The following is a 26067-nucleotide window of genomic DNA, read 5'->3' on the forward strand; positions in this document are numbered from 1 at the left end:
TACTGACAGACCAAGGATGCCTCACTCATTTATGGAATTTGCAGCCACGGGGTGTGAGGATGGCCACCAGAGAGCCAGTTTGGTGTAGCGGTTAAGTCCGCGGACTCTTATCTGGGAGAACCAGGTTTGATTCCCCCACTCCGCCACTTGCAGCTGCTGGAATGGCCTTGGGTTAGCCAGAGCTCTCTTATCTGGGAGAAGCGGGTTTGATTCCCCACTCCTGCACTTGCACCTGCTGGAATGGCCTTTGGTCAGCCAGAGCTCTCTTATCTGGGAGTACTGGCTTTGATTCCCCACTCCTCCACTTGCAGCTGCTGGAATGGCCTTGGGTCAGCCATAGCTCTCTTATCTGGGAGAACCGGGTTTGATTCCCCCACTCCGCCACTTGCAGCTGCTGGAATGGCCTTGGGTTAGCCAGAGCTTGCGTAGGGATTGTCTTTGAAAGGGCAGCTGCTGTGAGAGCCCTCTCAGCCCCGCTCACCTCACAGGGTGTCTATTGTAGGAGGAGAAGATATAGGAGATTGAAAGGTGCTCTGAGTCTCTGATTCAGAGAGAAGGATGGAGTATAAGTCTGCAGTCTTCTTCTTTGTTTTGGTCTTGACCTTTAAGGCCTTCAATGATCAGGGACCAACGTACCAATGGGACCACCTCTCCTGGTCTGCCCCCTGGGGGGCGCTACGCTCAAGTGACCAACTTCTTTCGGAAGTCCCTGGCCCAAAGCGTCCAGCTGCCCTCGACCAGAGCCACAGCCTTTTCGGCCCTGGCTCTGACTCGGTGGGACTCTCTGCCGGTTTCGTAGAAAAACAGGTGGTGGTGCTCATTAGCATAACGCATTAGCATAGGCCGCCCCCCCCCCCACTCAAAAGGCCAGCAAGTCACCCACCACCCAAAATCACATAAGAAGTGGAGAAATGGTGGCGTTGGCTTCTCCAGGGGTTAATGAGAAGATGATATTGGATTTATATCCCGCCCTCCACTCCGAATCTCACAATCTCCTTTATCTTCCTCCCCCACAACAGACATCCTGTTTGATTCCCCACCGCGTTTGATTCTCCACTCCTCCACTTGCACCTGCTGGAATGGCCTTGGGTCAGCCGTAGCTCTGGCAGAGGTGGTCCTCGAAAGGGCAGCTGCTGAGAGAGCCCTCTCAGCCCCACCCACCTCACAGGGTGTCTGTTGTGGGGGAGGAAGGGAAAGGAGATTGTGAGCCGCTCTGAGTCTCTGATTCAGGGAGAAGGGCGGGGTATAAATCTGCCCCCACCTCACAGGGTGTCTCTTGTGAGGGGAGAAGATGTAGGAGATTGTAAGCCACTCTGAGTCCCTAATTCAGAGAGAAGGGCAGGGTATAAATCTGCAATTCGTCTTCTTCTTCTAGAGCCCTCTCAGCCCCACCCACCTCTCAGGGTGTCTGTTGTGGGGGAAGAACATAAGAGAAGCCATGTTGGATCCAGCCAATGGCCCATCCAGTCCAACACTCTGTATCACACGGTGGCCAAAAATTTATGTCTGTGTGTGTGTATGTGTGTGTATGTATATATATATATATACATACACACACACATATACATAAACACACACACATATATATACACACTGTGGCTAATAGCCACTGATGGACCTCTGCTCCATATTTTTATCTAACCCCCTCTTGAAGCTGGCTATGCTTGTAGCCGCCACCATCTCCTGTGGTAGTGAATTCCACATGTTAAGATGTAGGAGATTGTAAGCCACTCTGAGACTCTGATTCAGAGAGAAGGACGGGGTATAAATCTGCCGTCTTCTCCTCCTTCAAATACTCGCGATGTCCCCAGCACTCCTCAGGAGTGTAGCCATCTGAAAACCTTCTCCTTCTCTAAAGCAGTCTGGAATTCGCGAGCATTGCAAAGAGATTTGTTTTGGCCGAGTTCCTCGTGCCTTTGTTGCCGTCGCTTTGAAATTCACCCTGGAGCGGCCAGGATTGAAACCTTGTCGATCCACGGGCCGGGGGGGGGGGGGAACCCTGCCGAACGGGTTTGGCGTACTCGTTGGCACAGTTGCCTGGATCGTATCGCAGCCAGCTAAGGTGTAGCGGGGCGAGAATTCCGCTTTTTTCTTTTTTTTTTTAGCCAAGCTGAAAATTAGCTGCCTCCGCCTCCAAAAACAGCTCACGCAGAGCCCCAGATACTCATGTATCAAATCTCCATTATGCCCTATGGGAATCGGTGCCTGTAGTGTATACCGGAGCGCCCAGCAGACATTTCCTCTCCCCTCCCCCCACTTTCTGATAACCCTGAAGTGGGGGGAGGGCCTCCAAACTGGGGGATCCCCTGCCCCCACCTGGGGATTGGGAAACCCAAAGAGCAACGTGGAAAAGTTAAGCAGGGAAAAAGCCCAAAGGCATCCACGAACAACCCAGCTTACTGTGGAAAACTTTATATAAATGAATACTTGTTAAAGAGACAATAGCTGTAATACAGAATTACAAAGCCATAAACAAAGGCCAGAATATAATCCCCCGAAGACAAAGTCTTATCTTTCAAACAAAAGTTCCTCTCTTGTTGATGGAAGTCTGGGGAAAGCCTTGAAAAGCCGTGAAGTACAATTCCAGGAGGAGAACAGTCCTTACAGCCAGGAAAGCGTATGTAGAAAAATCCACAGCGTTATTCCGCTAAGGCGACACAGCGCAACTTCGCAATTTTTGAAGCCGGGAAGGTGTACAAGCGAAAAGCGGTAAACCACTATTTCTCATGAGCAGCAAAGTTTACCACTTTTCACTTGTATATCTTCTGTGTCGCCTTAGCGGAATAACACTGTGAATTTTTCTACATACGCTTTCCTGGCTGAAAGGAATACGAACATAAGAGAAGCCATGTTGGATCAGGCCAATGGCCCATCCAGTCCAACACTCTGTGTCACATAAGAGAAGCCATGTTGGATCAGGCCAGTGGCCCCTCCAGTCCAACACTCTGTGTCGCAGAAGAACATAAGAGAAGCCCTGTTGGATCAGGCCAATGGCCCCTCCAGTCCAACACTCTGTGTCACATAAGAACAGAAGAGAAGCCATGTTGGACCAGGCCAATGGCCCCTCCAGTCCAACACTCTGTGTCACATAAGAATAGAAGAGAAGCCATGTTGGACCAGGCCAATGGCCCCTCCAGTCCAACATTCTGTGTCACATTAGAACATAAAAGAAGCCCTGTTGGATCAGGCCAATGGCCCCTCCAGTCCAACACTCTGTGTCACATAAGAGAAGCCATGTTGGATCAGGCCAGTGGCCCCTCCAGTCCAACACTCTGTGTCGCAGAAGAACATAAGAGAAGCCCTGTTGGATCAGGCCAATGGCCCCTCCAGTCCAACACTCTGTGTCACATAAGAGAAGCCATGTTGGATCAGGCCAGTGGCCCCTCCAGTCCAACACTCTGTGTCGCAGAAGAACATAAGAGAAGCCCTGTTGGATCAGGTCAATGGCCCCTCCAGTCCAACACTCTGTGTCACGTAAGAACATAAGAGAAGCCATGTTGGATCAGGCCAGTGGCCCATCCAGTCCAACACTCTGTGTCACGTAAGAACATAAGAGAAGCCATGTTGGATCAGGCCAATGGCCCCTCCAATCCAACACTCTGTGTCACCGAAGAACATAAGAGAAACCCTGTTGGATCAGGTCAGTGGCCCATCCAGTCCAACACTCTGTGTCACATAAGAACAGAAGAGAAGCCATGTTGGATCAGGCCAATGGCCCCTCCAGTCCAACACTCTGTGTCACATAAGAACATAAACCCTGTTGGATCAGGCCAATGGCCCCTCCAGTGCAACACTCTCTGTCACACAGTGGCCAATATATATATATATTTATACACACACACACAGTGGCTAACAGCCACTGATGGACCTCTGCTCCATATTTTTATCCAATCCCCTCTTGAAGCTGGCTATGCTTGTAGCTGCCGCCACCTCCTGTGGCAGTGAATTCCACATGTTAATCACCCTTTGGGTGAAGAAGTTCTTCCTTTTATCCGTTCTAACCCGACTGCTCAGCAATTTCACTGAATGCCCACGAGTTCTTGTATTGTGAGAAAGGGAGAAAAGGACTTCTCTCTCTACTTTCTCCATCCCATGCATAGTCCTGTAAACCTCTCTCATGTCACCCCGCAGTCGACGTTTCTCCAAGCTAAAGAGCCCCAAGCGTTTTAACCTTTCTTTATAGGGAAGGTGTTCCAAACCTTTCATCATTCTAGTTGCCCTTTTCTGGACTTTTTCTGGGCTTGGTCCAGATTATTATCTTCTTGGAATTGTACTTCACGGTTTTGCAAAGCTTTCCCTGGACTTCTATCAACAAGAAAGGAATCTTTGTTTGAAAGATAAGACTTTGTCTTCGAGGGATTATATTCTGGCCTTTGTTTATGGCTTTGTAATTCTGTATTACAACTATTGTCTCTTGAACAAGTATTTATTTATATAAAGTTTTCCATAGTAAACGGGGTTGTTCGTGGATGCCTTTGGGCTTTGTTCCTGCCGCACCTGGGGATTGGCAACCCCTACAGCCAGAAGCTTCAGACCTCATAGGTAGACCGATGTAATCACGGCTTTTGTTTGTAGCAGGAACTCCTTTGCTTATTAGCCAATCGTCCTGGAGTCTAAAGGGTTCTTAGTGCAGAGCCTATTGTAAACTAGGGGTGTGGCTACATCAGGGGGTGTGGCCTAATATGCATAGGAGTTCCTGTGATTAAAAAAAAAGCCCTGAGTAACAGTGAGGTAGGAAAAATCCCATGCATGGTTATAGGATGGGGGAGGCTTGTCTTAGCCGTAGTCTGTGCGAAAAGGATCTAGGGGTCTTAGTGGATCATTCACTGAACATGAGTCAACAGTGTGATGTGGTGGCTAAAAAGGCAAATGCGATTTTGGGCTGTATCAACAGAAGTCTAGTGTCCAGACCATGTGATACGATGGAATTGCTTTACTCTGCTCTGATAAGACCTCACCTGGAGTCTTGTGTTCAGTTTTGGGCACCACATTTTAAGAAGGATATAGACAAGCTGGAAGGGGTCCGGAGGAGGGCGACGAAGATGGTGAGGGGTCTGGAGACCAAGTTCTATGAGGAAGGGTTGAAGGAGCTGGGCATGTTTAGCCTTGAGAGGAGGCGGCTGAGAGGTGATATGATCACCATCTTCAAGTACTTGAAGGGCTGTCATATAGAGGATGGTGTGGAATTGTTTTGTGGCCCCGGAAGGTAGGACCAGAACCAATGGGTTGAAATTAAATCAAAAGAGTTTCCAGCTCAACATTAGGAAGAACTTCCTGACCGTTAGAGCGGTTTCTCAGTGGAACAGAGCAGCAGGGAGATCGGGGGTGCCGGAGAAGTGGCAGCAGAGAGAGCGGGGGCCGCCAAAGCGGCAGGGAAAGGAGGGGCCATTAAGGTTGGAGGGGGGTTGGGTGGGAAGGCTTCCCCCCCTCCCCCTCCATGGCTACGGGCCTGCTGGCACCGCTACCTTTTCTTCACCCAGGCCAGCGTTCTTCTGCTCTCGGAGCAGAGCTGAGCTGCGGAGCAAAGCACCCGGACGGGCAGCTTGCTAGGAATTGAGCCAGAGGTGAGGGAAGGGTTTAGATAGAAGAAGAGCCGGTTCCTATACCTGCTTTCATCTGCGCAAGGTAGTTCGAAAGCGACTCGCAAGCCTCTTCCCTTCCCCTCAGCGGACGCCCTGTGAGGTAGGTGGCGCCGAGAAGCGCTCTTGAGAGAACCGCTCTGAGAGCACTGTGACTGACCCAAGGTCACCCAGCGGCTGCACGTGGAGGCGGAACAGGGGAATCAGACCCGGTTTTCCAGATTGGAGTCCACTGCTCTTAACTGCTACACCTACGCGGACTGCCATTCTCTGTTCCCCCCGCCGTCGACATATCCCTTTGTGCCTGTCTCACTGTTTGGATGTGATTGCAGCAGAGTTTAGGAGCCCCGCGGCGCAGAGTGGTAAAGCTGCAGTACTGCAGTCCAAGCTCTCTGCTCACGCCCTGAGTTCGATCCCGGTGGAAGAAGCTGGGTCCAAGTAGGCGGCTCAGGGTTGACTCAGCCTTCCATCCTTCCGAAGTCGGTAAAATGAGTCCCCAGCTTGCTGGGGGTGGGGGGGGGAAGTGTAGACGACTGGGGAAGCCACCCTGTAAAAAAATCGGCATTGAAAACGTCGTGATGCGACGTCACCCCAGAGTCGGAAACGGCTGGTGCTTGCACAGGGGACTACCTTTAGCTTTTTGAGGGAAGGGATTTTTTTTTAATTTATTTATATTTGACTTATATCCCGCCCTTCCCACCGAAGTGGCTCAGGGCGGCTTACAACATAGTAAACTTACATAAATTTAGCTTAAAAATATTTACATAATAAGGATTAAAACAATAAATTAATAAGACATAAAAACATAAAAACCAGTGGTCTATTAAATGCATTCTAGTTCCATCCAAAAAATTTCTCAGTATTAGTTAGTTGTTGTAGGCCTGCCGGAAGAGGGCTGTCTTACAGACCCTGCGGAACTGCCCTAGGTCCCGCAGGGCCCTCACCTCTTCCGGCAGCTGGTTCCACCAGTAAGGCGCCGTTACCGAGAAGGCCCGATCCCTGGTGGATTTCAGGCGGGCCTCCTTTGGCCCGGGGATTACTAACAGGTTTTGTGAACCCGATCGTAGTACTCTCTGGGGAACGTGTGGGGAGAGACGGTCCCTAAGGTAGGCAGGTCCTAGGCCATATAGGGCTTTAAATTAGAAGATTAGAAGAAGAGTCGGTTCCTATACCTGCTTTCACCTGCACAAGTGGCTTACAAGCCTCTTCCCCTCCCCTCCGCAGACACCCTGTGAGGTAGGTGGGGCTGAGAAGCACTCTTGAGAGAACAGCTCTCAGAGCACTGTGACTGACGCAAGGTCACCCAGCAGCTGCACTTGGAGGAAGAAAGGGGAATCAAACCCAGTTTTCCCGGATTACAGTCTTAACCACTGCACCTACACTGGCTGCCATCTTCTGTTCCACCCTACCATCATAGAATCCTAGAGTTGGAAGGGACCTCCAGGGTCATCTAGTTCAACCCCCTGCACAGTGCAGGAAACTCACAAACATTTCCCCCTAAATTCACAGGATCCTCATTGCTGTCAGATGGCCATCTAGCCTCTGTTGAAAAACCTCCAAGGAAGGAGAGCCCACCACCTCCCAAGGAAGCCTGTTCCACTGAGAAACCGCTCTAACGGTCGGGAAGTTCTTCCTAATGTTGAGCCGGAAACTCTTCTGATTTCATTTCAACCCGTTGGTTCTGGTCCTACCTTCCGGGGCCACAGAAAACAATTCCACCCCATCCTACATATGACATCAACGCATCCCTTTTTGCCATTAAAACCTCGATATCCCCTCTACCTTTTGGGTGCGATTGCAGCAGAGTTTAAACAGGGCCTTTGTAATTTCTGATCCGATCAGTCGCGGGGAAAAAATGTTTGCTGGAAAGCCACCATTGGTTTTGGCCACTGGGGGGCAGCAGCGGCCTCCCAAACGGCAGGCTGCCTCTTTTAAATTGCAGGCATGGGGGGGGGCAGTTTGGGTAACTACATCAAGCTATCCAGCTAAGTACTTAAAAGCTCCCTGAGTGAACCCCCTCCTTTTTTGCAAGCGATGGGAGGTTTGATATATTGCATTGTAAAAGACTCCCAATATGGATTTTAACAGAGACAAACTAGCGGAGTAGTTCTTTTTACGGCGGCTGCAGCAGCAGACTGCTAGTCTGAGATACAGAACAGAGAGCGGGGAATTTCTCTCTTTCCCTGAAACCCTCGGCTAGCATCGATTGCAAACGAAGCTGCCTTACGCTAAATCGCCGTTATCTGTGCTGCCTTCCCAGACTGGCAGCGGCCGTCGAGGATCTCTCACAGATCTCTCCCCAGGATCTCTCACAGATCTCTCCCCATCGCTCGTTTCCTGCTCCTTTTAGGAGATCCGTTTTGGTGTCACGGTTAATTTTGCGGACTCTTACCTGGGAGAACTGGGTTTGATTCCCCACTCCTCTGCTTTCAGCTGCTGGAACGGCCTTGGGTCAGCCGTAGCTCTGGCAGAGCTGTCCTTGAAAGGGCAGCTTCTGTCAGAGCTCTCTCAGCCCCACCCACGTCACAGGGTGTCTGTCGTGTTTGTGCGGGGGGAAGGTAAAGGAGATTGTGACCGCTCTGAGACTGAGATTCAGCATATAGGGCGGGATATAAATGCAGTATCATCTTCTTTTTTTAACATTATAACTTTTATTAATAAGATACGAATCGACAGAAAAAAGATAATGTACATAAAAAAACACAACAACAACAAACAACACATACAATATACTGGAGCATAAAGATCAATCTACCGTATTTTTCGGTCCATTAGACGCACCTTCCTCCTGGGGGGCAATCCGCTGCCTCTGCCTCCGATCCGGCGCTTCCCCCGCGCCTCCCAGCGTGGCTCCATCTTCTTCCAGCAAGCGCTGGGATCGCTCCACGTGGCCCCAGCGCTTCGCGAGCGCCGGCTGTGGAGGGGGCAGCGTGCTTCCTCCTTGCCTGTGTGCCTGGCTTCAGCTGTGATGCTTAAAGCAAGCGCTGGGATCGGAGGGCGGAGGGAGCGATCCCAGCGCTTGCTTTAAGCATCACAGCTGAAGCCAGGCACACAGGCAAGGAGGAAGCACGCTGCCCCCTCCGTAGCCGGCGCTCGCGAAGCGCTGGGGCCACATGGAGCGATCCCAGCGCTTGCTGGAAGAAGATGGAGCCACGCAGGGAGGCGCGGGGGAAGCGCCGGATCGGAGGCAGAGGCAGTGGATCGCCCCCCCCCCCAAGGAAGGTACGTACCTTCGCTCCATAAGACGCACACACTTCCCCCCCCACTTTTTTGGGGGGGAGTGTGTCTTATGGTCCGAAAAATACGGTAGTTTACATACATCACGTTCCATCCTTATCTATTTTTAAAGTCTTACATTTTATAGGCCAACTTTATTTTAATTCCATCTCTTCCTATTTATCTGCTCTACTTTACCAATTGCCTGTTTCATAAATTAGCCTACCAATTTCAGCCAGTCATATAACGGCTTCCGAGTTTCTTTACATCCTTAAATATGCCCATCTTTCAACTGAACTGTCATTTCAGCTGTTTCCAACAATTTTTGGAGAAATTCCTCTCTTCTTGCAGTCTGCTGTGTTTTCCAGTACCTAGCATGTTACTCTTGCTGCTGTTACAGCATGCAGTAAGAATCTTTTTTGTTAATTTGGGAAAAGGGCTCGGACATATATTCAACAAGTACAACTCAGGGAGGTGCTGAATATTTATTTTCAATATTTTTTGGAGCCAACTATTAATTCGACCCCAATATTTCCTAGCCTTATCGCATTGCCACCAAATGTGGCAAAAAGCACCATTTACCCTCTTACACTTCCAGCATTTATTGGAAATATTTGAATACATCTTAGACAATTTTCTCTGGGGTAATGTGCCACCTGCACACCATTTTATAAAGGTTTTCCTTAAAGGTGGATGATCTTGTAAATGTTATAGCTTCACTCCATAGCTTCTCCCATTCTGATAATTCTATGGTATGCCCAATATTTTGCATCCATTTTATCATACTTCCCTTAATAATTTCGTCCTGCATTCTCATCTCTAATTAAAAAGTTATAGGTTTTTTTAATAAGTTTCTCGTCGTTGTCTTCTTCTTGACTGGAGATGCCAGAGATTGAACCTGGGACCTTCTGCATGCCAGGCAGAGGCTCTTCCACTGAGCCATGGCCCCCTCCCAAACACCCACGAAGCTGTCTTCTACTGAATCAGACCCTCAAAGGTCCATCAAAGTCAGTCTTGTCTACTCCGGCTGGCAGCGGCTCTCCAGGGTCTCAAGCTGAGGTTTTTCACACCTATTTGCCTGGACCCTTTTTAGTTGGAGATGCCGGGGATTGAACCTGGGACCTTCTGCTTACCAAGCAAGATGCTCTACCACTGAGCCACCATCCCATTTAAGACTAACAAGAGGCCTGTGGCATCTAAGAGAGGGCTAATATCCCCCAGGTTTGCCTCAGATAGCACCTGTGTTGCTGGGTTGCCTCGTCTCCTGATGTGTGACTGCTTCCCCACAACAGAAGTGAAGTCCCGGGGAGGGGTTTCTTTCTTCCAGATGGCTTTTCCCCCTCAGTTTTTCCATCAAAAGGGAGAAGGGGTTTGAAAAATGAAGCAAGCAATTCCATATGCAATATTCCTTTTGAAATTATGGGATACTTATAAGGGATATTTTAAGGGAAAGCATAGGGAGCCCGTTTGCTGTAGTGGGTTAAGTGCATGAACTCTTATCTGGGAGAACCGGGTTTGATTCCCCACTCCTCCACTTGCAGCTGCTGATTCCTCTTCTTCCTCCTTTTTCTTCCTCTTTTTCCTCTTCTTTGTCCTCTTCTTTTTCTTCCTCTTCTTCTTCATCTTCTTCTTTCTCTTCTTCTTTCTCTTCTTCTTCTTCCTCCTCTTCTTCCTCTTCCAGGATGATGGACTAGTTCAGCAGTCCCCAATCTTTTTGTGGAAGACAATTTTTCCACGGACCGGGGCGGGGAGTGCGATCATTTCGGGATGACACTATTGTGCATTTTATTTCAATTCATTTGGTGCAGTGGTTAAGTGTGTGGACTCTTATACTGGGAGAGCCGGGTTTGATTCCCCACTCCTCCACTTGCACCTGCTGGAATGGCCTTGGGTCAGCCATAGCTCTGGCAGAGGTTGTCCTTGAAAGGGCAGCTGCTTTGAGAGCCCTCTCAGCCCCTCCCACCTCACAGAGTGTCTGTTGTGGAAGAGGAAGATAAAGGAGATTGAGAGCCGCTCTGAGACTCTTCGGAGTGGAGGGTGGGATATAAATCCAATATCTTCATCTCCCTCACAGGGTGTCTGTTGTGGGGGAGGAAGGTAAAGGAGATTGTGAGCTGCTCTGAGACTCTTCGGAGTGGAGGGCAGGATATAAATCCAATATCTTCATCTACCTCACAGGGTGTCTGTTGTGGGGGAGGAAGGGAAAGGAGATTGTGAGCCGCTCTGAGACTCTTCGGAGTGGAGGGCAGGATATAAATCCAATATCTTCATCTACCTCACAGGGTGTCTGTTGTGGGGGAGGAAGGGAAAGGAGATTGTGAGCCGCTCTGAGACTCTTCAGAGTGGAGGGCAGGATATAAATCCAATATCTTCATCTCCCTCACAGGGTGTCTGTTGTGGGTGGGGGGAAGGTAAAGGAGATTGTGAGCCTCTCTGAGACTCTTCGGAGTGGAGGGCGGGATATAAATCCAATATCTTCATCTACCTCACAGAGTGTCTGTTGTGGAAGAGGAAGATAAAGGAGATTGAGAGCCGCTCTGAGACTCTTCGGAGTGGAGGGTGGGATATAAATCCAATGTTTTCTAATTCTTCTTCTTCTTTCTCCATTGTAATATATAATGAAATAATTCTACAACTCATAGCCCGGTTGCTAACAGGCCACAGACCACGAGATACTCGACTGGATGGACCACTAGTCTGATCCAGCAAGGCTTTTCTCATGTTCTTATGAAGGCCTCTGCCCTGCTATTGTCCCTCCAGAGGAACTGGTTGGCCAGTGCACGAGACAGGATGCTGGACTAGCTGGACCCTCACTGGTCTGATCCAGCAGGGCTCTTTTGATGTTCTTATGAAGGCCTCAGCCTCTCTGCCCTGTTGTTGGCCACTGTGTGAGACAGGATGATGGACTGGATGGACCACTGGTCTGATCCAGCAGGGCTCTTCTGATGTTCTCATGAAGGCCTCAGCTTCTATGCCCTGTTGCTGGCCCTTCAGAGGGACAGGTTGGCCACTGTGTGAGATGGGACACTGGACTGGATGGACCATTGGTCTAATCCAGCAAGGTTCTTCTGATGTTCTTATGAAGGCCTCAGCCTCTCTGCCCCGTTGTTGGCCCTTCAGAGGAACTGGTTGGCCAGTATGTAAGACAGGATGCTGGACTAGATGGACCACTGGTCTGTCCCAGTAGGGCTCTTCTTACGTTCTTACATTCTTAGCACACAGCATTAGTTAACATCACTGTATGGAGGGAGGCATCTTTCAAGTCTTCTCACCTGCTCCAGAGTCTTCCTCCTGCTGTAGAAAATCAAAGAAATTGGATTACATTTGGAAGTGTCCCAAGTCCTGGGTCAAGCAAGCATTTGACGGAGCCAGAGAACCTTTTCTTCAAGTCCGTGGAGGTCTTTGGTTCTCCAGAGTGGCCATGCAAGTTCAGAATCCGAATCTTTTCAGAAAGCGGCGCTGATTAGAGAGAGGGGCGCGAGGCGGCAGCGTTTTGAAAGATAACAATTTATTCCTTAAACGACAAGTGGGTGATTTTATCCGCAGCTAATACGACGCTGTCTTGCCGCGACGGTGATGTAGTTTCGGTGGTAATCTTTCCTTACGCAATCTCTTAGGCTGGAGGCAAAAATTAATTTCTGTCACAGCGTGGAGCCGTCAGCTAGCGGGATTGTGTTTGTGATACAGACGCTAATCCTGCGGCCGGCGACGGTAAACCGAGGCTGGACGTTTTTGTGTCGCTTCTGCGTCCTGCTGGCTGTGCTGAAAGGGAGGCTGGCTTTCAGTCCAGATTATGATTTCTTTTTAAAATCCTCTTGCTTAATGCAGTTTCCTGCTCTTGGCTCTTTTTGCCAAGGGGGCGAACCCCAAGATACGCTTACATAAGAACATAAGAGAAGCCACGTTGGATCAGGCCAATGGCCCACCCAGTCCAACACTCTGTGTCACACAGTGGCCAAAAAACCCAGGTGCCATTAGGAGGTGCAGTGGTTAGGAGGTCCACCAGTGGGGCCAGGACACTAGAAGCCCTCCCACTGTTCCCCCTCCCAAACACCAAGAATACAGAGCATCACTGCCCCAGACATAAGAACATCAGAGGACCCACATTGGATCAGGCCAATGGCTCATCCAGTCCAACACTCCGTGTCACACAGTGGCCAAAAAACCCCAGGTGCCATCAGGAGGTCCACCAGTGGAACCAGGACACTAGAAGACCTCCCACTGTTCCCCCTCCCAAGCACCAAGAATACAAAGCATCACTGCCCCAGACATAAGAACATCAGAGGACCCATGTTGGATCAGGCCAAAGGCCCATCCTGTCCAACACTCCGTGTCACACAGTGGCCAAAAAACCCCAGGTGGTATCAGGTGGTCCACCAGTAGGGCCAGGACACTAGAAGCCCTCCCACTGTTCCCCCTCCCAAGCACCAAGAATACAGAGCATCACTGCCCCAGACATAAGAACATCAGAGGACCCACATTGGATCAGGCCAAAGGCCCATCCTGTCCAACACTCCGTGTCACACAGTGGCCAAAAAACCCCAGGTGGTATCAGGCAGTCCACCAGTAGGGCCAGGACACTAGAAGCCCTCCCACTGTTGCCCCCTGCCAAGCACCAAGAATACAGAGCATCACTGCCCAAGACATGAGAACATAAGAGGAGCCATGTTGGATCAGGCCAATGGCCCATCCAGTCCAACACTTTGTGTCACACAATGGCCAAAAAAACCAGGAGCCATCAGGAGGTCCACCAGTGGAGCTAGAAGCCCTCCCACTGTTGCCCCTCCCAAGCACCAAGAAGACAGAGCATCAGTGCCCCAGACAGAGAGTTCCAAAGATAAGATCCGCCTGACGCTGTGGTTGCTCTTCCAGGTGGAGCAGTTCTGGAGGTTTTACAGTCACATGGTCCGCCCTGGGGACCTGACGGGTCACAGCGACTTCCATCTTTTCAAAGAAGGGATCAAACCCATGTGGGAGGTGAGTTGGTATCCGCTCGGAGAGGGTGGCTTGTCTGGGTTTCTAGCCCACGGGTCAATTTTCCAGGGCGGAATAGCATTGGGATTGGAAGCTGGGTTTAAATTGCTGCGTCTTTGTTACCGAGGTCCAATTTGGTGTAGCGGTCAAGTGTGCCGGACTCTTATCTGAGAGAACCGGGTTTGATTCCCCACTCCTCCACTTGCAGCTGCTGGAGCGGCCTCGGGTCAGCCATAGCTTTCGTAGGAGTTGCCCTTGAAAGGGCAGCTCCTGTAAGAGCTCTCTCAGCCCCACCCACCGCACAGGGTGTCTGTTGTGGGGAAGGAAAGTAAAGGAAACAGTAAGCTGCCCTGAGACTCAGATTCAGAGTGAAGGGCGGGGCATAATGGAGGGTGAATTCGAACCTGGGTCTCCTAGGTTATCGCCTGACGCTCTCCCCACTATAACACCCTGGCTCTCGTAATACGAAGAACGACTAAAAGTGGTTTGTGCTGCAGCTTTGGCTAGGCCATTTTCTACTGTAGTCTGTAGTCTCGGTCACCTCGAGACTAGACTACTGTAATGCCCTCTACATGGGGCTGCCCTTGTGCCGAACTCGGAAGTTGCAGCTAGTGCAGAATGCTGCGGCCAGGCTGCTACTGGGACTACCTCGGTGGGAACGTGTGCGGCCTGGGCTGAAGGAACTGCACTGGCTTCCAATTATATTCCGAGTTCGCTATAAGGTGCTGGTTATCACCTTTAAAGCCCTATATGGCCGAGGCCCTGCCTACCTTAGGGACCGCCTCTCCCCACACGTTCCCCAGAGAGCACTAAGATCTAGTTCTCAGAGCCTTCTAAGGATCCCTGGACCAAAAGAGGCTGAACTAAGAGTAACAAGAGAGCAGGCCTTTTCTGTAATGGCCCCCCACTGGTGGAACCAATTGCCGGAGGAAGTGCGAGCCCTGCGGGACTTTAATCAATTCCGCAGGGCTTGCAAAACCACTCTCTTTCTGCAAGCATATGAGGAACCCTGAAAGCGATACCTCGCCATCGCAATACGTCAACTGAATATAGCACCTTAACTTAATTTTAGCTGTAATTTAATGTAACTGTTTTAACTGTATGTATTAATTGTATTTTAAAATTGTTTTATAAATCATGGTATACCATGTCACGTTAGCCGCCCTGAGCCTGCTCCGGCGGGAAGGGCGGGATATAAATAAAAGTTTATTATTATTATTATTATTATTATTATTAGGATCCCGTAACCTTTAGAGAGCCCTCCAAAGTAGCAGATCCTTCAGCGCTGTTAACTGAAAGAAGGGGATCTCTTTGCTGTAAAATGTCAGGACAAAGATCCGAGTGGGCGACCGGGTTAGTCTGAAGCAGCGGAGCAAAGCTGGAGCTCGGTAGCACCTTCAAGGCGAGCATTTTATTCAGAACGGAAGCTTGCGCGCGCACGCCCACTTCGTCGGACAACGAAACGGGGTACGGGGAGCAGTTCCGTATAGCTGGTGGGCTGTGGTTAAGCATGCAAAACGGTACCAAGTCGGAATTTCGGCAGAGAATTTTGCATCCCCGCCAGCTATACGTAACTCCACTGTACCCTTGAGTGGTCTGGGACCGACGTATCTACGGGACTGCCTCCTCCGCTATGTCGCTGGAAGGCCGTTGTCCTCCACCGGTCGAAATCTGCTGGTGATCCTTGGCCCGAAAGAGGTTCGGCTGTCCTCAGCAAGGCCCAGGGCTTTTTCAGTGCTGGCCCCGACTTGGTGGAACGTTCTGCCGGAAGACATCGGGGCCCTGCGGGATCTTTCACAGTTTCGCGGGGCCTGCAAGGCAGAGATGTTCCGCCAAGATGGGGAGGGACTGTGGCTAAGTGGTAGAGCATCTGCTCGGTAAGCAGAAGGTCCCACGTTCAATCCCCGGCATCTCCACTAAAAAAGGGTCCAGGCAAATAGTTGTGAAAAACTTCAGCTGGAGACCCTGGAGAGCCACTGCCAGTCTGAGTACACAAGACTGACTTTGATGGACCTTTGAGGGTCTGATTCAGTAGAAGGCAGCTTCGTATGTTCATAAGCCTTTGCATAAGGAAAGCGACAGTTGCCGTTCTGGCACCTTTTCCTCCCCACCCCCTCTTGGGGGGATCCCCCCACCCCTGATGGGATGTAATGCCTGAATCTCTCGGCTTGGCTTCGCGAACGAAGATTTAAGAAGGGTGCAATAGTCCATGTTTGCTGCAGGCTCGCTGGTGGCTGACAAGACCAATGTGGGACAGGCAGGTCCGGCCACAGCGGCTGCAGGGAAAAGTCTGATTTAGGGTTGGTCCTGTAGCAGTGCGATTCTGCTGTGAATAAGATTCTGCCTGAATAAGAGCACTTTAAAAACACCAACAGGGTTTGTAATTTTTTAATGTAACTGATTTTATGTAATGACTCAGGGGGGTCTTACCAGTTGCTGCCAGCACTCTGGGTGAAGGGTCTCCCTCGAGAAGGCCCGGAATCCCCTCCCAAGCCCTTCAGGCCTAGGGTTGCCAATCCCCAGGTGGGAGCTGGGGATCCCCCGGTTTGGAGGCCCTCCCCCCCCCCGCTTCGGAGTCATCAGAAAGCGGGGGGGGGGAGGGAATGTCTGCTTGGCACTCCATTATACCCTGTGGAGATCGATTCCCATAGGGTATAATGGAGAATTGATCTGTGGGTATCTGGGACTGCAGAGGGTCTGTTTTTTGAGGTAAAGGCACCAAACGTTCAGCTTAGCATCCCGTGCCTCTCCTCAAAACACTCCCCAAGTTTCAAAAAGATTAGACCAGGGGGTCCAATAATATGAGCCCCCAAAGAAGATGCCCCTATCCCCCATTATTTCCTATGGAAGGAAGGCATTGAAAAGGCGCGCGGTCCCTTTCAATGTGAGGGCCAGAACTCCCTTCGGAGTTCAACTGTGCTTGTCACGCCCTTGCTCCTGGCTCCACCCCCAAAGTCTCCTGGCTCCACCCCCAAAGTCCCCAGATATTTCTTGAGTTGGACTTGGCAACCTTATTCAGGCCTCCCTTAGCTTAGGCCAAATAATGGGCGTGAGGACCGGGCAGAGTGAACAACAAGGGGAAAAAAGGTTTATTTAAAAGGTCAATGCAATTTAACAAACAAGGTGCATAAAACAGTAAAAGGGGTGAAGGGAAAAATAACTAAATGCCCTAACTTGTCTATCCATACAGTCCCTAAACTGCCAGTCAGACCTGGGCCTACTCACCCTTCCTCACAGGGCGAGGGTCTCTCCCTGGCAGCAGCTCTTCCTCAGCTCTGCCTCCTAGGAAAAGAACACCCCCTTCTTTTATCTCGGCCCTTTTATCTCCTCCTCCCAGACCCCACCCCTCTCTGGGCCAGTTCCCTCCAAAACCCTTGCCACCCAATCAGAGGGATAGAGGGGATCCTGGGAAATGTAGGCTCTTCCCAGTACTCCTAGGCAGGCTTCCCTGGGGCCTGCAGGCCTCGCTAGGCCCAGGATCGTGACAATATATATCGGGTTGGCCAATGGTAGCTCTCCAGATGTTTTTTTTGCCTCCAACTCCCATCAGCCCCAGCCAGCATGGCCAATGGCTGGGGCTGATGGGAGTTGGAGGCAAAAAAAACATCCGGAGAGCTACCATTGGCCACCCCTGATAATATGTATAGATTTAATGTTGTACATCGCCCAGAGCCTGGCACGAGCCGGGATAGGGTGATTCATCAAATATAAATAATAGTAATAATTTCATTGTCTGACGCAGTGTGCATGTGCAGAAAAGCTTCCATTCTGAATAAAACTTGGTTGGTCTTAAAGGTGCTACTGGGCTGCAACTTTCAGAACAAAAGGTTGAGTCCAGCGGCACCTTTGCCGGCAAAGTTTTATTCAAGGTATAAACTTTCGCGTGCAGGGACGCTGCCAGCTTGGTGTTTGCCCCCCGTCAAGCGCTGATTGCTGATCTGCTGCTCACTCCCTGCCTGTACATGTGGACTAGTGACTTCCGTGTCAGCGTATCTGAAGAAGTGCACGTGCACCCAAAAGCCCAGGGGTTTTTTCGGAGCAGGATCTCCTTTGCATATTAGACCACACACCCCTGATGGAGCCAATCCTCCGAGAGCTTACAAGGCTCTTCGTACAGGGCCCGCTGTCAGCTCCTGGAGGATTGGCTACAACAGGGAGGTGTGGCCTAATATGCAAAGGCAGGGGTGGAATTCTAGCAGGAGCTCCTTTACGTATTAGGCCACACACCCCTGATGCAGCCAATCCTCCAAGAGCTGACAGGGCTCTTCGTCCAGGGCCTGCTGTAAGCTCCAGGAGGATTGACTACATCAGGGAGGTGTGGCCTAATATGCAAAGGCAGGGGTGGAATTCTAGCAGGAGCTCCTTTATGTATTAGGCCACACACCCCTGATGCAGCCAATCTCCCAAGAGCTTACAGGGCTATTAGTACAGGGCCTGCTGTCAGCTCCAGGAGGATTGGCTACAACAGGGAGGTGTGGCCTAATATGCAAAGGCAGGGGTGGAATTCTAGCAGGAGCTCCTTTACGTATTAGGCCACACACCCCTGATGCAGCCAATCCCCCAAGAGCTGACAGGGCTCTTAGTACAGGGCCTACTGCAAGCTCCAGGAGGGTTAGCTGCATCGGGGGGGGGGGGGGTGGCCTAATATGCAAAGGAGTTCCTGCTACAAAAAAAAGCCCTGACTAGTAGTACATGGACTGAAAATCACAGAGCCAAAATTAGCTCACCAGTACCTAAATACAGGCCTTCGATGCTTAAACTGAGAGAGAACTGCCACGTGACATCAGCTAGAGTTCCCGGTGACCAGCCGTCTGAAAAGCAGAACCGCCGACATAGTAATGGCACAGCACCGTGGAATAGTTTTTACATTTTAATTGTATTAATGTTTTATAGATTTTATGGACTTATTGTTTTAAATCGTGTAAACGACTGTTGTAAGCCGCCCTGAGTCCGCTGGCGGAGAGGGCGGGATAAAAGTCTAATGTAAATAAATAAATAAAATCAAAATACATGCATATTTTTAAGAAGTGCCGGACTGTCACATAAGAAACACCGGGGCTTTTTTTGGTAGCAGGAACTCCTTTGCATATTAGGCCACACGCCCCTCATGTAGCCAATCCTCCAAAAGCTTACAGGGCTCTTCTTACAGGGCCTACTGTAAGCTCTTGGAGGATTGGCTACATCAGGGGGGGTGTGGCCTAATATGCAAAGGAGTTCCTGCTATAGAAAAAAAATGCTCTCTTCATCTCGTTTCCTTCCTGCCCTGCCTTCAAAGGTGCCGCGGGACTTGAATCTCCTGCTGATGGACACAGCTATCCTCTGAAATATGCTTCCAAGAGGTATCTGTTCTTTAAAGCATCACCCGTTCCCCAGATTGGCTTGAATGTTACAAATGAGTTCTGTGTACCTTAGACCAGGGGTGGAATTCGAGCAGGAGCTCCTTTGCATATGAAGCCACTCCCCCCTGATGTAGCCAATCCTCCAAGAGCTTACAGGAGTCTTAGCCCAGGGCCTACTGTAAGCTCCCGGAGGATTGGCTACATCTGGGGTGTGTGGCCTAATATTCAAAGGAGTTCTGTGTAAACACACAGACCCCACCCCCGCAAAATCCTATACCTTGAGTAAAACTTCGTTGGTCTTAAAGGCGCTGCTGGAGTCAGACTTTGTTCTTGTAAAACTTAGACTGCTACAAAAGCAACCCTGCTTTTAGGATGAAGACAGAGCCCCCCAGAGCCAGTTTGGTATAGCAGTGAAGCGCGCAGACTCTTCTCTGGGAGAACCGGGTTTGATTCCCTACTCCTGCACTTGCACCTGCTGGAATGGCCTTGGGTCAGCCAGAGCTCTCTTATCTGGGAGAACCGGGTTTGATTCCCCACTCCTCCACTTGCAGCTGCTGGAATGGCCTTGGGTCAGCAATAGCTCTCTTATCTAGGAGAACAGGGTTTGATTCCCCACTCCTCCACTTGCAGCTGCTGGAATGGCCTTGGGTCAGCCATAGCTCTCTTATCTGGGAGAACCGGGTTTGATTCCCCACTCCTCCACTTGCAGCTGCTGGAATGGCCTTGGGTCAGCCATAGCTCTCTTATCTGGGAGAACCGGGTTTGATTCCCCACTCCTCCACTTGCAGCTACTGGAATGGCCCTGGGTCAGCCAGAGCTCTGGCAGAGGTTGTCCTTGAAAGGGCAGCTGCTGCAAGAGCTCTCTCAGCCCCACCCAGCTCACAGGGTGTCTCTTGTGGGGTGGAGAAGATATAGGAGATTGCCAGCCGCCCTGAATCTCTGATTCGAAGGGCTGGGGAATAAATCTACAACAGGTATAAATCTGCAGTCGTCTTCTTTTCCTTGAATTGAACTGGGCAACCCTGTAAGAGAAGCCATATCGGATCAGACCAGTGGCCCATCCAATCCAACACTCTGTGTCACTCAGTGGCCAAAACCCAAGTAATAAGATATGGGAAAGTCCTCTGAACGAGGCCCTGGAGAACTGCAGGCCACCCTGACCCTGACATAGACCTAAGGCTCCGACTGGGCAAAGAGCAGCTTCGTGTGTTCAAACCCAAACTGTGCCTCTTTTCACAATTTGGTGTAGTGAGAGCCAGTTTGGTGTCGTGGCGAAGTGCACAGACTCTTCTCTGGGAGAACCGGGTTTGATCCCCCACTCCTCCACTTGCAGCTGCTGGAATGGCCTTGGGTCAGCCACAGCTCTGGCGGAGGTTGTCCTTGATAGGGCAGCTTCTGTCAGCGCTCTCTCAGCCCCACCCACCTCACAGGGTGTCTGCCATGGGGGGAGAAGGTCTAGGAGATCGCCAGCCGCCCTGAGTCTCTGATTCGGAGGGAAGGACGCGGTATAAATCCGCCAGTCCTCTTTCGGAGGACCGGAGTTTCCAGCTCTTCCATTTCCCTTCTTGGCAGGACGACGCCAACAAGAACGGCGGCAAGTGGATCATCCGCCTCCGGAAGGGCTTAGCCTCTCGCTGCTGGGAGAACCTCATCTTAGCCATGCTGGGGGAACAGTTCATGGTGGGGGAAGAAATCTGCGGGGCGGTCGTCTCCGTCCGTTTCCAGGTGAGCGTTCCCAGGAATCCCGGGGCCAGCTCAGTGGGGCTTGGGTGCTGCAGCCTCCCACGTATACGCCACGCCCCCCCCCCCCGATGTAGCCAGTCCTCCAAGAGGATTCGTACAGGGCCTTCTGTAAGCTCCGGGAGGATTGGCTACATCGAGGGGGGCGTGGCCTAATGTGCAGAGCCAGTTTGGTGCAGTGGTGAAGTGCACGGGCTCTTATCTGAGAGGACTGGGTTTGATTCCCCACTCCTCCCTCTTGCGGCTGCTGGAATGGCCTTGGGTCAGCCCTAGCTTTCGCAGGAGTTGTCCTTGAAAGGGCAGCTTCTGGGAGAGCTCTCTCAGCCCCACCCATCTCACAGGGTGTCTGTTGTGGGGGGGGAGAAGATAAAGGAGATTGTAAGCCGCTCTGAGACTCTGAGATTTGGAGTGGAGGGTGGGATATAAACAGGGCTCTTTTTCTAGCAGGAGCTCCTCTGCATATTAGGCCACGCCCCCCTGATATAGCCAATCCTCCAAGAGCTTACAGGGCTCTTAGTACAGGGCCTTCTGTAAGCTCCAGGAGGATTGACTACGTCAGGGGGTGCGCAGCCTAATGTGCAGAGCCAGTTTAGTGCAGTGATTAAGTGTGCGGACTCTTATCTTAGAGAACTGGGTTTGATTCCCCACTCCTCCCTCTTGCGGCTGCTGGGATGGCCTTGGGTCAGCCCTAGCTTTCGCAGGAGTTGTCCTTGAAAGGGCAGCTTCTGTCAGAGCTCTCTCAGCCCCACCCACCTCACAGGGTGTCTGTCGTGGGGGGAGGAAGGTAAAGGAGAATGTAAACCACTCTGAGATTCGGAGTGGAGGGCGGGATATAAATCCAGTGTCTTCTTTTTCGCTTACGGACTTCCGTTGGCCATCCCACAGGAGGATATCATCTCCATCTGGAACAAGACCGCCAGCGACCAGGCGACCACGGCCCGGATACGGGACACGTTACGGCGCGTGCTGAACCTGCCCCCCAACACCATCATGGAGTACAAAACGCACACCGACAGCATCAAGTACGTGCAGCAGGCGGCACGGGGGTGGGAAGGGGAGACAGAGCCGTGATACGTTTGATTTTGCCGTACCAGCACAGGGCGTGGCTCAGAACAGAAGCGATGCTCACCACCCAAGTGGGAGGGACGGTGGCTCAGTGGTAGAGCAACTGCTTGGGAAGCAGAAGGTCCCAGGTTCAATCCCCGGCATCCCCAGCTAAAAAGGGTCCAGGCAAGTAGGCGTGAGAAACCTCAGCTGGTGACCCTGGAGTGCCGCTGCCAGTCTGAGTAGACAATACTGACTTTGAAGGACTGAGGGTCTGATTCACTAGAAGGCAGCTTCGTATGGTTGCTAAAAAGGCAAATACAATTTTGGGCTGTAACAACAGAAGTATAGTGTCCAGATCACATAAAGTGATGGTATCGCTTTACTCTGCTCTAGTAAGACCTCAGCTGGAGTATTGTGTTGAGCTAAGAAGGATATTGACAAGCTGGAATGGGTCCAGAGGAAGTGAGGGGTCTGGAGACCAAGTCCTATGAGGAAAGGTTGTAGGAGCTGGGCATGTTTAGCCTGGAGACGAGGCAGCTGAGATATGATCACCATCTTCAAGTACTTGAAGGGCTGTCATCTAGAGAATGGTGTGGAATTGTTTTCTGTGGCCTCAGAAGGTAGGACCAGAACCGATGGGTTGAAATTAAATCAAATGAGTTTCTGGCTCAACATTAGGAAGAACTTCCTGACGGTTAGAGCGGTTTCTCAGTGGAACAGGCTTCCTCGGGAGGTGGTGGGCTCTCCTTCCTTGGAGGTTTCTAAACAGAGGCTAGATGGCCATCTGACAGCCGTGAAGATCCTGTGAATTTAGCCGTTTCCCCCCCCCCTCCCACGTTTTTGGAGATCGGGAGAAAAAGCTGCTAATCCAGGGGTCCCCCGGCAGGGCGGGGGGGTTGAGAAGCCTACTTGGTTATTTATAGTCTGCTTTTCTCACCGAGGCTCCATAGTGTAGGTCAGGGGTGGCCAAACTTGTTGGACGTAAGAGCCACATAGAATAAACGTCAGATGTTTGAGAGCTGCAAGACATGAACATCGGCAAGAGGAAGGAAGGAAGGAAAACAGATGGAAAGGGAGAAGGGGAGAGGCGGAAAGAAAGCAAGCAACTTTAACTTTAGAGGCATTCTCCAAGCCAGCCAATGGGGTGGGTGGCGGAACTTCGAGAGCCACACGATATGTGTGAAGGAGCCACGTAGGGCTCCTGAGCTGTAGTTTGGCCACCCCGGAGTTGGTCAGGTACTGTCAACAGAGCTGAAACAAAGCAGGAGCTTTTAAGTGCTATACGTGAAGTGGGCATAGAAGCTACTCAGTCTGGAGTGTGATCGTAACGGTCATGATCCCTCTCCCAGTTTGGTGTAGCGGTGAAGCGCGCAGACTCTTATCTGGGAGAACGGGGTTTGATTCCCCCACTCCTCCTCTTGCACCTGCTGGAATGGCCTTGGGTCAGCCATAGCTCTGGCAGAGGTTGTCCTTGAAAGGGCAGCTGCTGTGAGAGCCCTCTACAGCCCCGCCCACCTCACAGGGTGTCTGTTATGGAGGGGAAGGTAAAGGAGATTGTGAGCCGCTCTGAGATTCAGAGTATAGGATGGGATTTAAATCCAATATCATCATTTCTTTTTCTTCTTCCTCCCCTTCTTCTTCTTCTTCTTCTTCTTCTTCTTCTTCTTCTTCTTCTTCTTCTTCTTCTTCTTCTTCTTCTTCTTCTTCTTCTTCTTCTTCTTCTTCTTCTTCTCTTTGCCAATTCCACGTTCTCACCATTTCGCTGCAGTGCAGTCCCCTTTAACCTGCGCAAACAAAGCTCTCTTGAATAATTCAGTTTTGCATCATTTGTGAAAAACCAGGGGAGCGGGAGTCCTCTTAACTTAGTCAGGGAGGCTGTTCCATCAGGTGGGGGCCACCATAGATCTTATCACGTGGGTTCCCATGCCTCTTCTCCCCAGTAAGCATTCTGATTTCCCCAGAATGCAGCTCTCGAACCATTGAACCAACCCTGATCTCCAAAGGCAGAAGAAGAAGACTGCAGATTTATACCCCGCCCTTCTCTCTGAATCAGAGACTAAGAGCGGCTTACAATCTCCTTTATCTCCTTCCCCCGCAACAGACACCCTGTGAGGTGGCTGGGGCCGAGAGAGCTCTGACAGAAGCTGCCCTTTCAAGGGCAACTCCTGCCAGAGCTATGGCTGACGCAAGGCCTTTCCAGCAGCTGCAAGTGGAGGAGTGGGGAATCAAACCCGGTTCTCCCAGATCAGAGTCCGCTACACCAAAATGAAGGAGCGCTTGGAAGGCTGAGAAAAGGTTATCCGTTTTCCTCCCCCATCAGTGCCAAGGTGGCGGGAAGGGGAGCACCTTTTTGAGGGGCCTGCCATTCCCAGGGAAATAAAACACTGACGCTAACAGGGATTTATGGACCCATTCGATTGATAAACCTTCTCGGGGAAGGCGCTATGTAAATTTACAGCGCTGTACAAATGATTTCTAATCATAATAAATGCCGCATATTAAATCCTCTCAGACCCCCCATCCCCCGCCCCCGGTGACAGAAGCTCTTTAACTAGAATGGAGGATTCTGGTACACGGCGAAGACAGCTGTATTTTAAGAGCGTTCTAGTTTACCACGCTGGGCCATTTGGGACGACTTTTATTTTCCCGCAAAAGCGATGAAGGATGGCCGCGCGTTGAGGGAGCTTTCAGAGCGGGGGTGAAGGATGGGCCGAAACCCCCCTTTTTCACTTAAGTGCACTCTAAGCGGAGAAGCAGGTCGGAGTCACGCACGCCGCCACGGAGAGACAAACGTCGAGCCCGAGACGAGGGAGGAAAGATGAGTGATGCGGGGAGGGAGAGCTTTGCGCGGCTGGGGGTTTTCCCGTTCGGTCGCCGAGCCGGGCTGGCCTCTCCCCACGCGCCCTGCGGATGCCTGGCTGTATTTCTCAATGAAGGAAGCCAAGACTCCGTGAAGAGACGCTGGGAGAACATAAGAACTGACCTCCAAAGGGTCCTCTAGCTCTAGAAGGAGGAGGAGGAGGAGAAGAAGAAGAAGATGATATTGGATTTATATCCCACCCTCCACTCCAAAGAGTCTCAAAGCGGCTCACAATCTGCTTTACCCTCCTCCCCCACGACAGACACTCTGTGAGGTGGGTGGGGCTGGAGAGGGCTCTCACAGCAGCTGCGATAGCGACGGCTAACCCAAGGCCATTCCAGCTCTTGGAGGATTGGCTACAACAGGGGTGTGAGGTCTAATATGCAAAGAAGAAGAAGATATTGGCTTTATATCCCGCCCTCCACTCCGAAGAGTCACAGAGCGGCTCACAATCTCCATTACCTTCCTCCCCCACAGCAGACACCCTGTGAGGTAGATGAAGATATTGGATTTATATCCCGCCCTCCACTCCGAAGAGTCTCAGAGCGGCTCACAATCTCCTTTCCCTTCCTCCCCCACAACAGACACCCTGTGAGGTAGATGAAGATATTGGATTTATATCCCGCCCTCCACTCCGAAGAGTCTTAGAGCTGGTCACAATCTCCTTTTCCTTCCTCCCCCACAACAGACACCCTGTGAGGTAGATGAAGATATTGGATTTATATCCCACCCTCTACTCCGAAGAGTCTCAGAGCGGCTCACAATCTCCTTTCCCTTCCTCCCCCACAACAGACACCCTGTGAGGTAGATGAAGATATTGGGTTTATATCCCGCCCTCTACTCCGAAGAGTCTCAGAGCGGCTCACAATCTCCTTTCCCTTCCTCCCCCACAGCAGACACCCTGTGAGGTAGATGAAGATATTGGATTTATATCCCGTCCTCCACTCCGAAGAGTAACAGAGCGGCTCACAATCTCCTTTACCTTCCTCCCCCACAGCAGGACACCCTGTGAGGTAGATGAAGATATTGGATTTATATCCCGCCCTCCACTCCGAAGAGTCTCAGAGCAGCTCACAATCTCCTTTCCCTTCCTCCCCCACAACAGACACCCTGTGAGGTAGATGAAGATATTGGATTAATATCCCGCCCTCCACTCCGAAGAGTCTCAGAGCGGCTCACAATCTCCTTTCCCTTCCTACCCCACAACAGACACCCTGTGAGGTAGATGAAGATATTGGATTTATATCCCGCCCTCCATTCCGAAGAGTCTCAGAGTGGCTCACAATCTCCTTTCCCTTCCTCCCCCATAACA

At 51.0% G+C, this 26067-nt stretch overlaps 1 protein-coding gene across 1 annotated transcript in view; it reads left to right on the forward strand.

Annotated features, from left to right (window-relative positions):
* LOC132574373 (eukaryotic translation initiation factor 4E type 2) overlaps nucleotides 1-21919 on the forward strand; it is a 35931-nt gene extending 14012 nt beyond the window's left edge. Inside the window, exons 4-6 of the mRNA XM_060242735.1 lie at nucleotides 13668-13772; nucleotides 20681-20833; nucleotides 21734-21919. Coding sequence (XP_060098718.1) covers nucleotides 13668-13772; nucleotides 20681-20833; nucleotides 21734-21919 — 444 coding nt within the window. The remainder of the gene's footprint in view (nucleotides 1-13667; nucleotides 13773-20680; nucleotides 20834-21733) is intronic.
* The last annotated feature ends 4148 nt before the right edge of the window (nucleotides 21920-26067 follow it).

The sequence above is a fragment of the Heteronotia binoei genome, chromosome 6, assembly GCF_032191835.1.
Source record: "Heteronotia binoei isolate CCM8104 ecotype False Entrance Well chromosome 6, APGP_CSIRO_Hbin_v1, whole genome shotgun sequence".
Classification (NCBI taxonomy): Eukaryota; Metazoa; Chordata; class Lepidosauria; order Squamata; family Gekkonidae; genus Heteronotia; species Heteronotia binoei.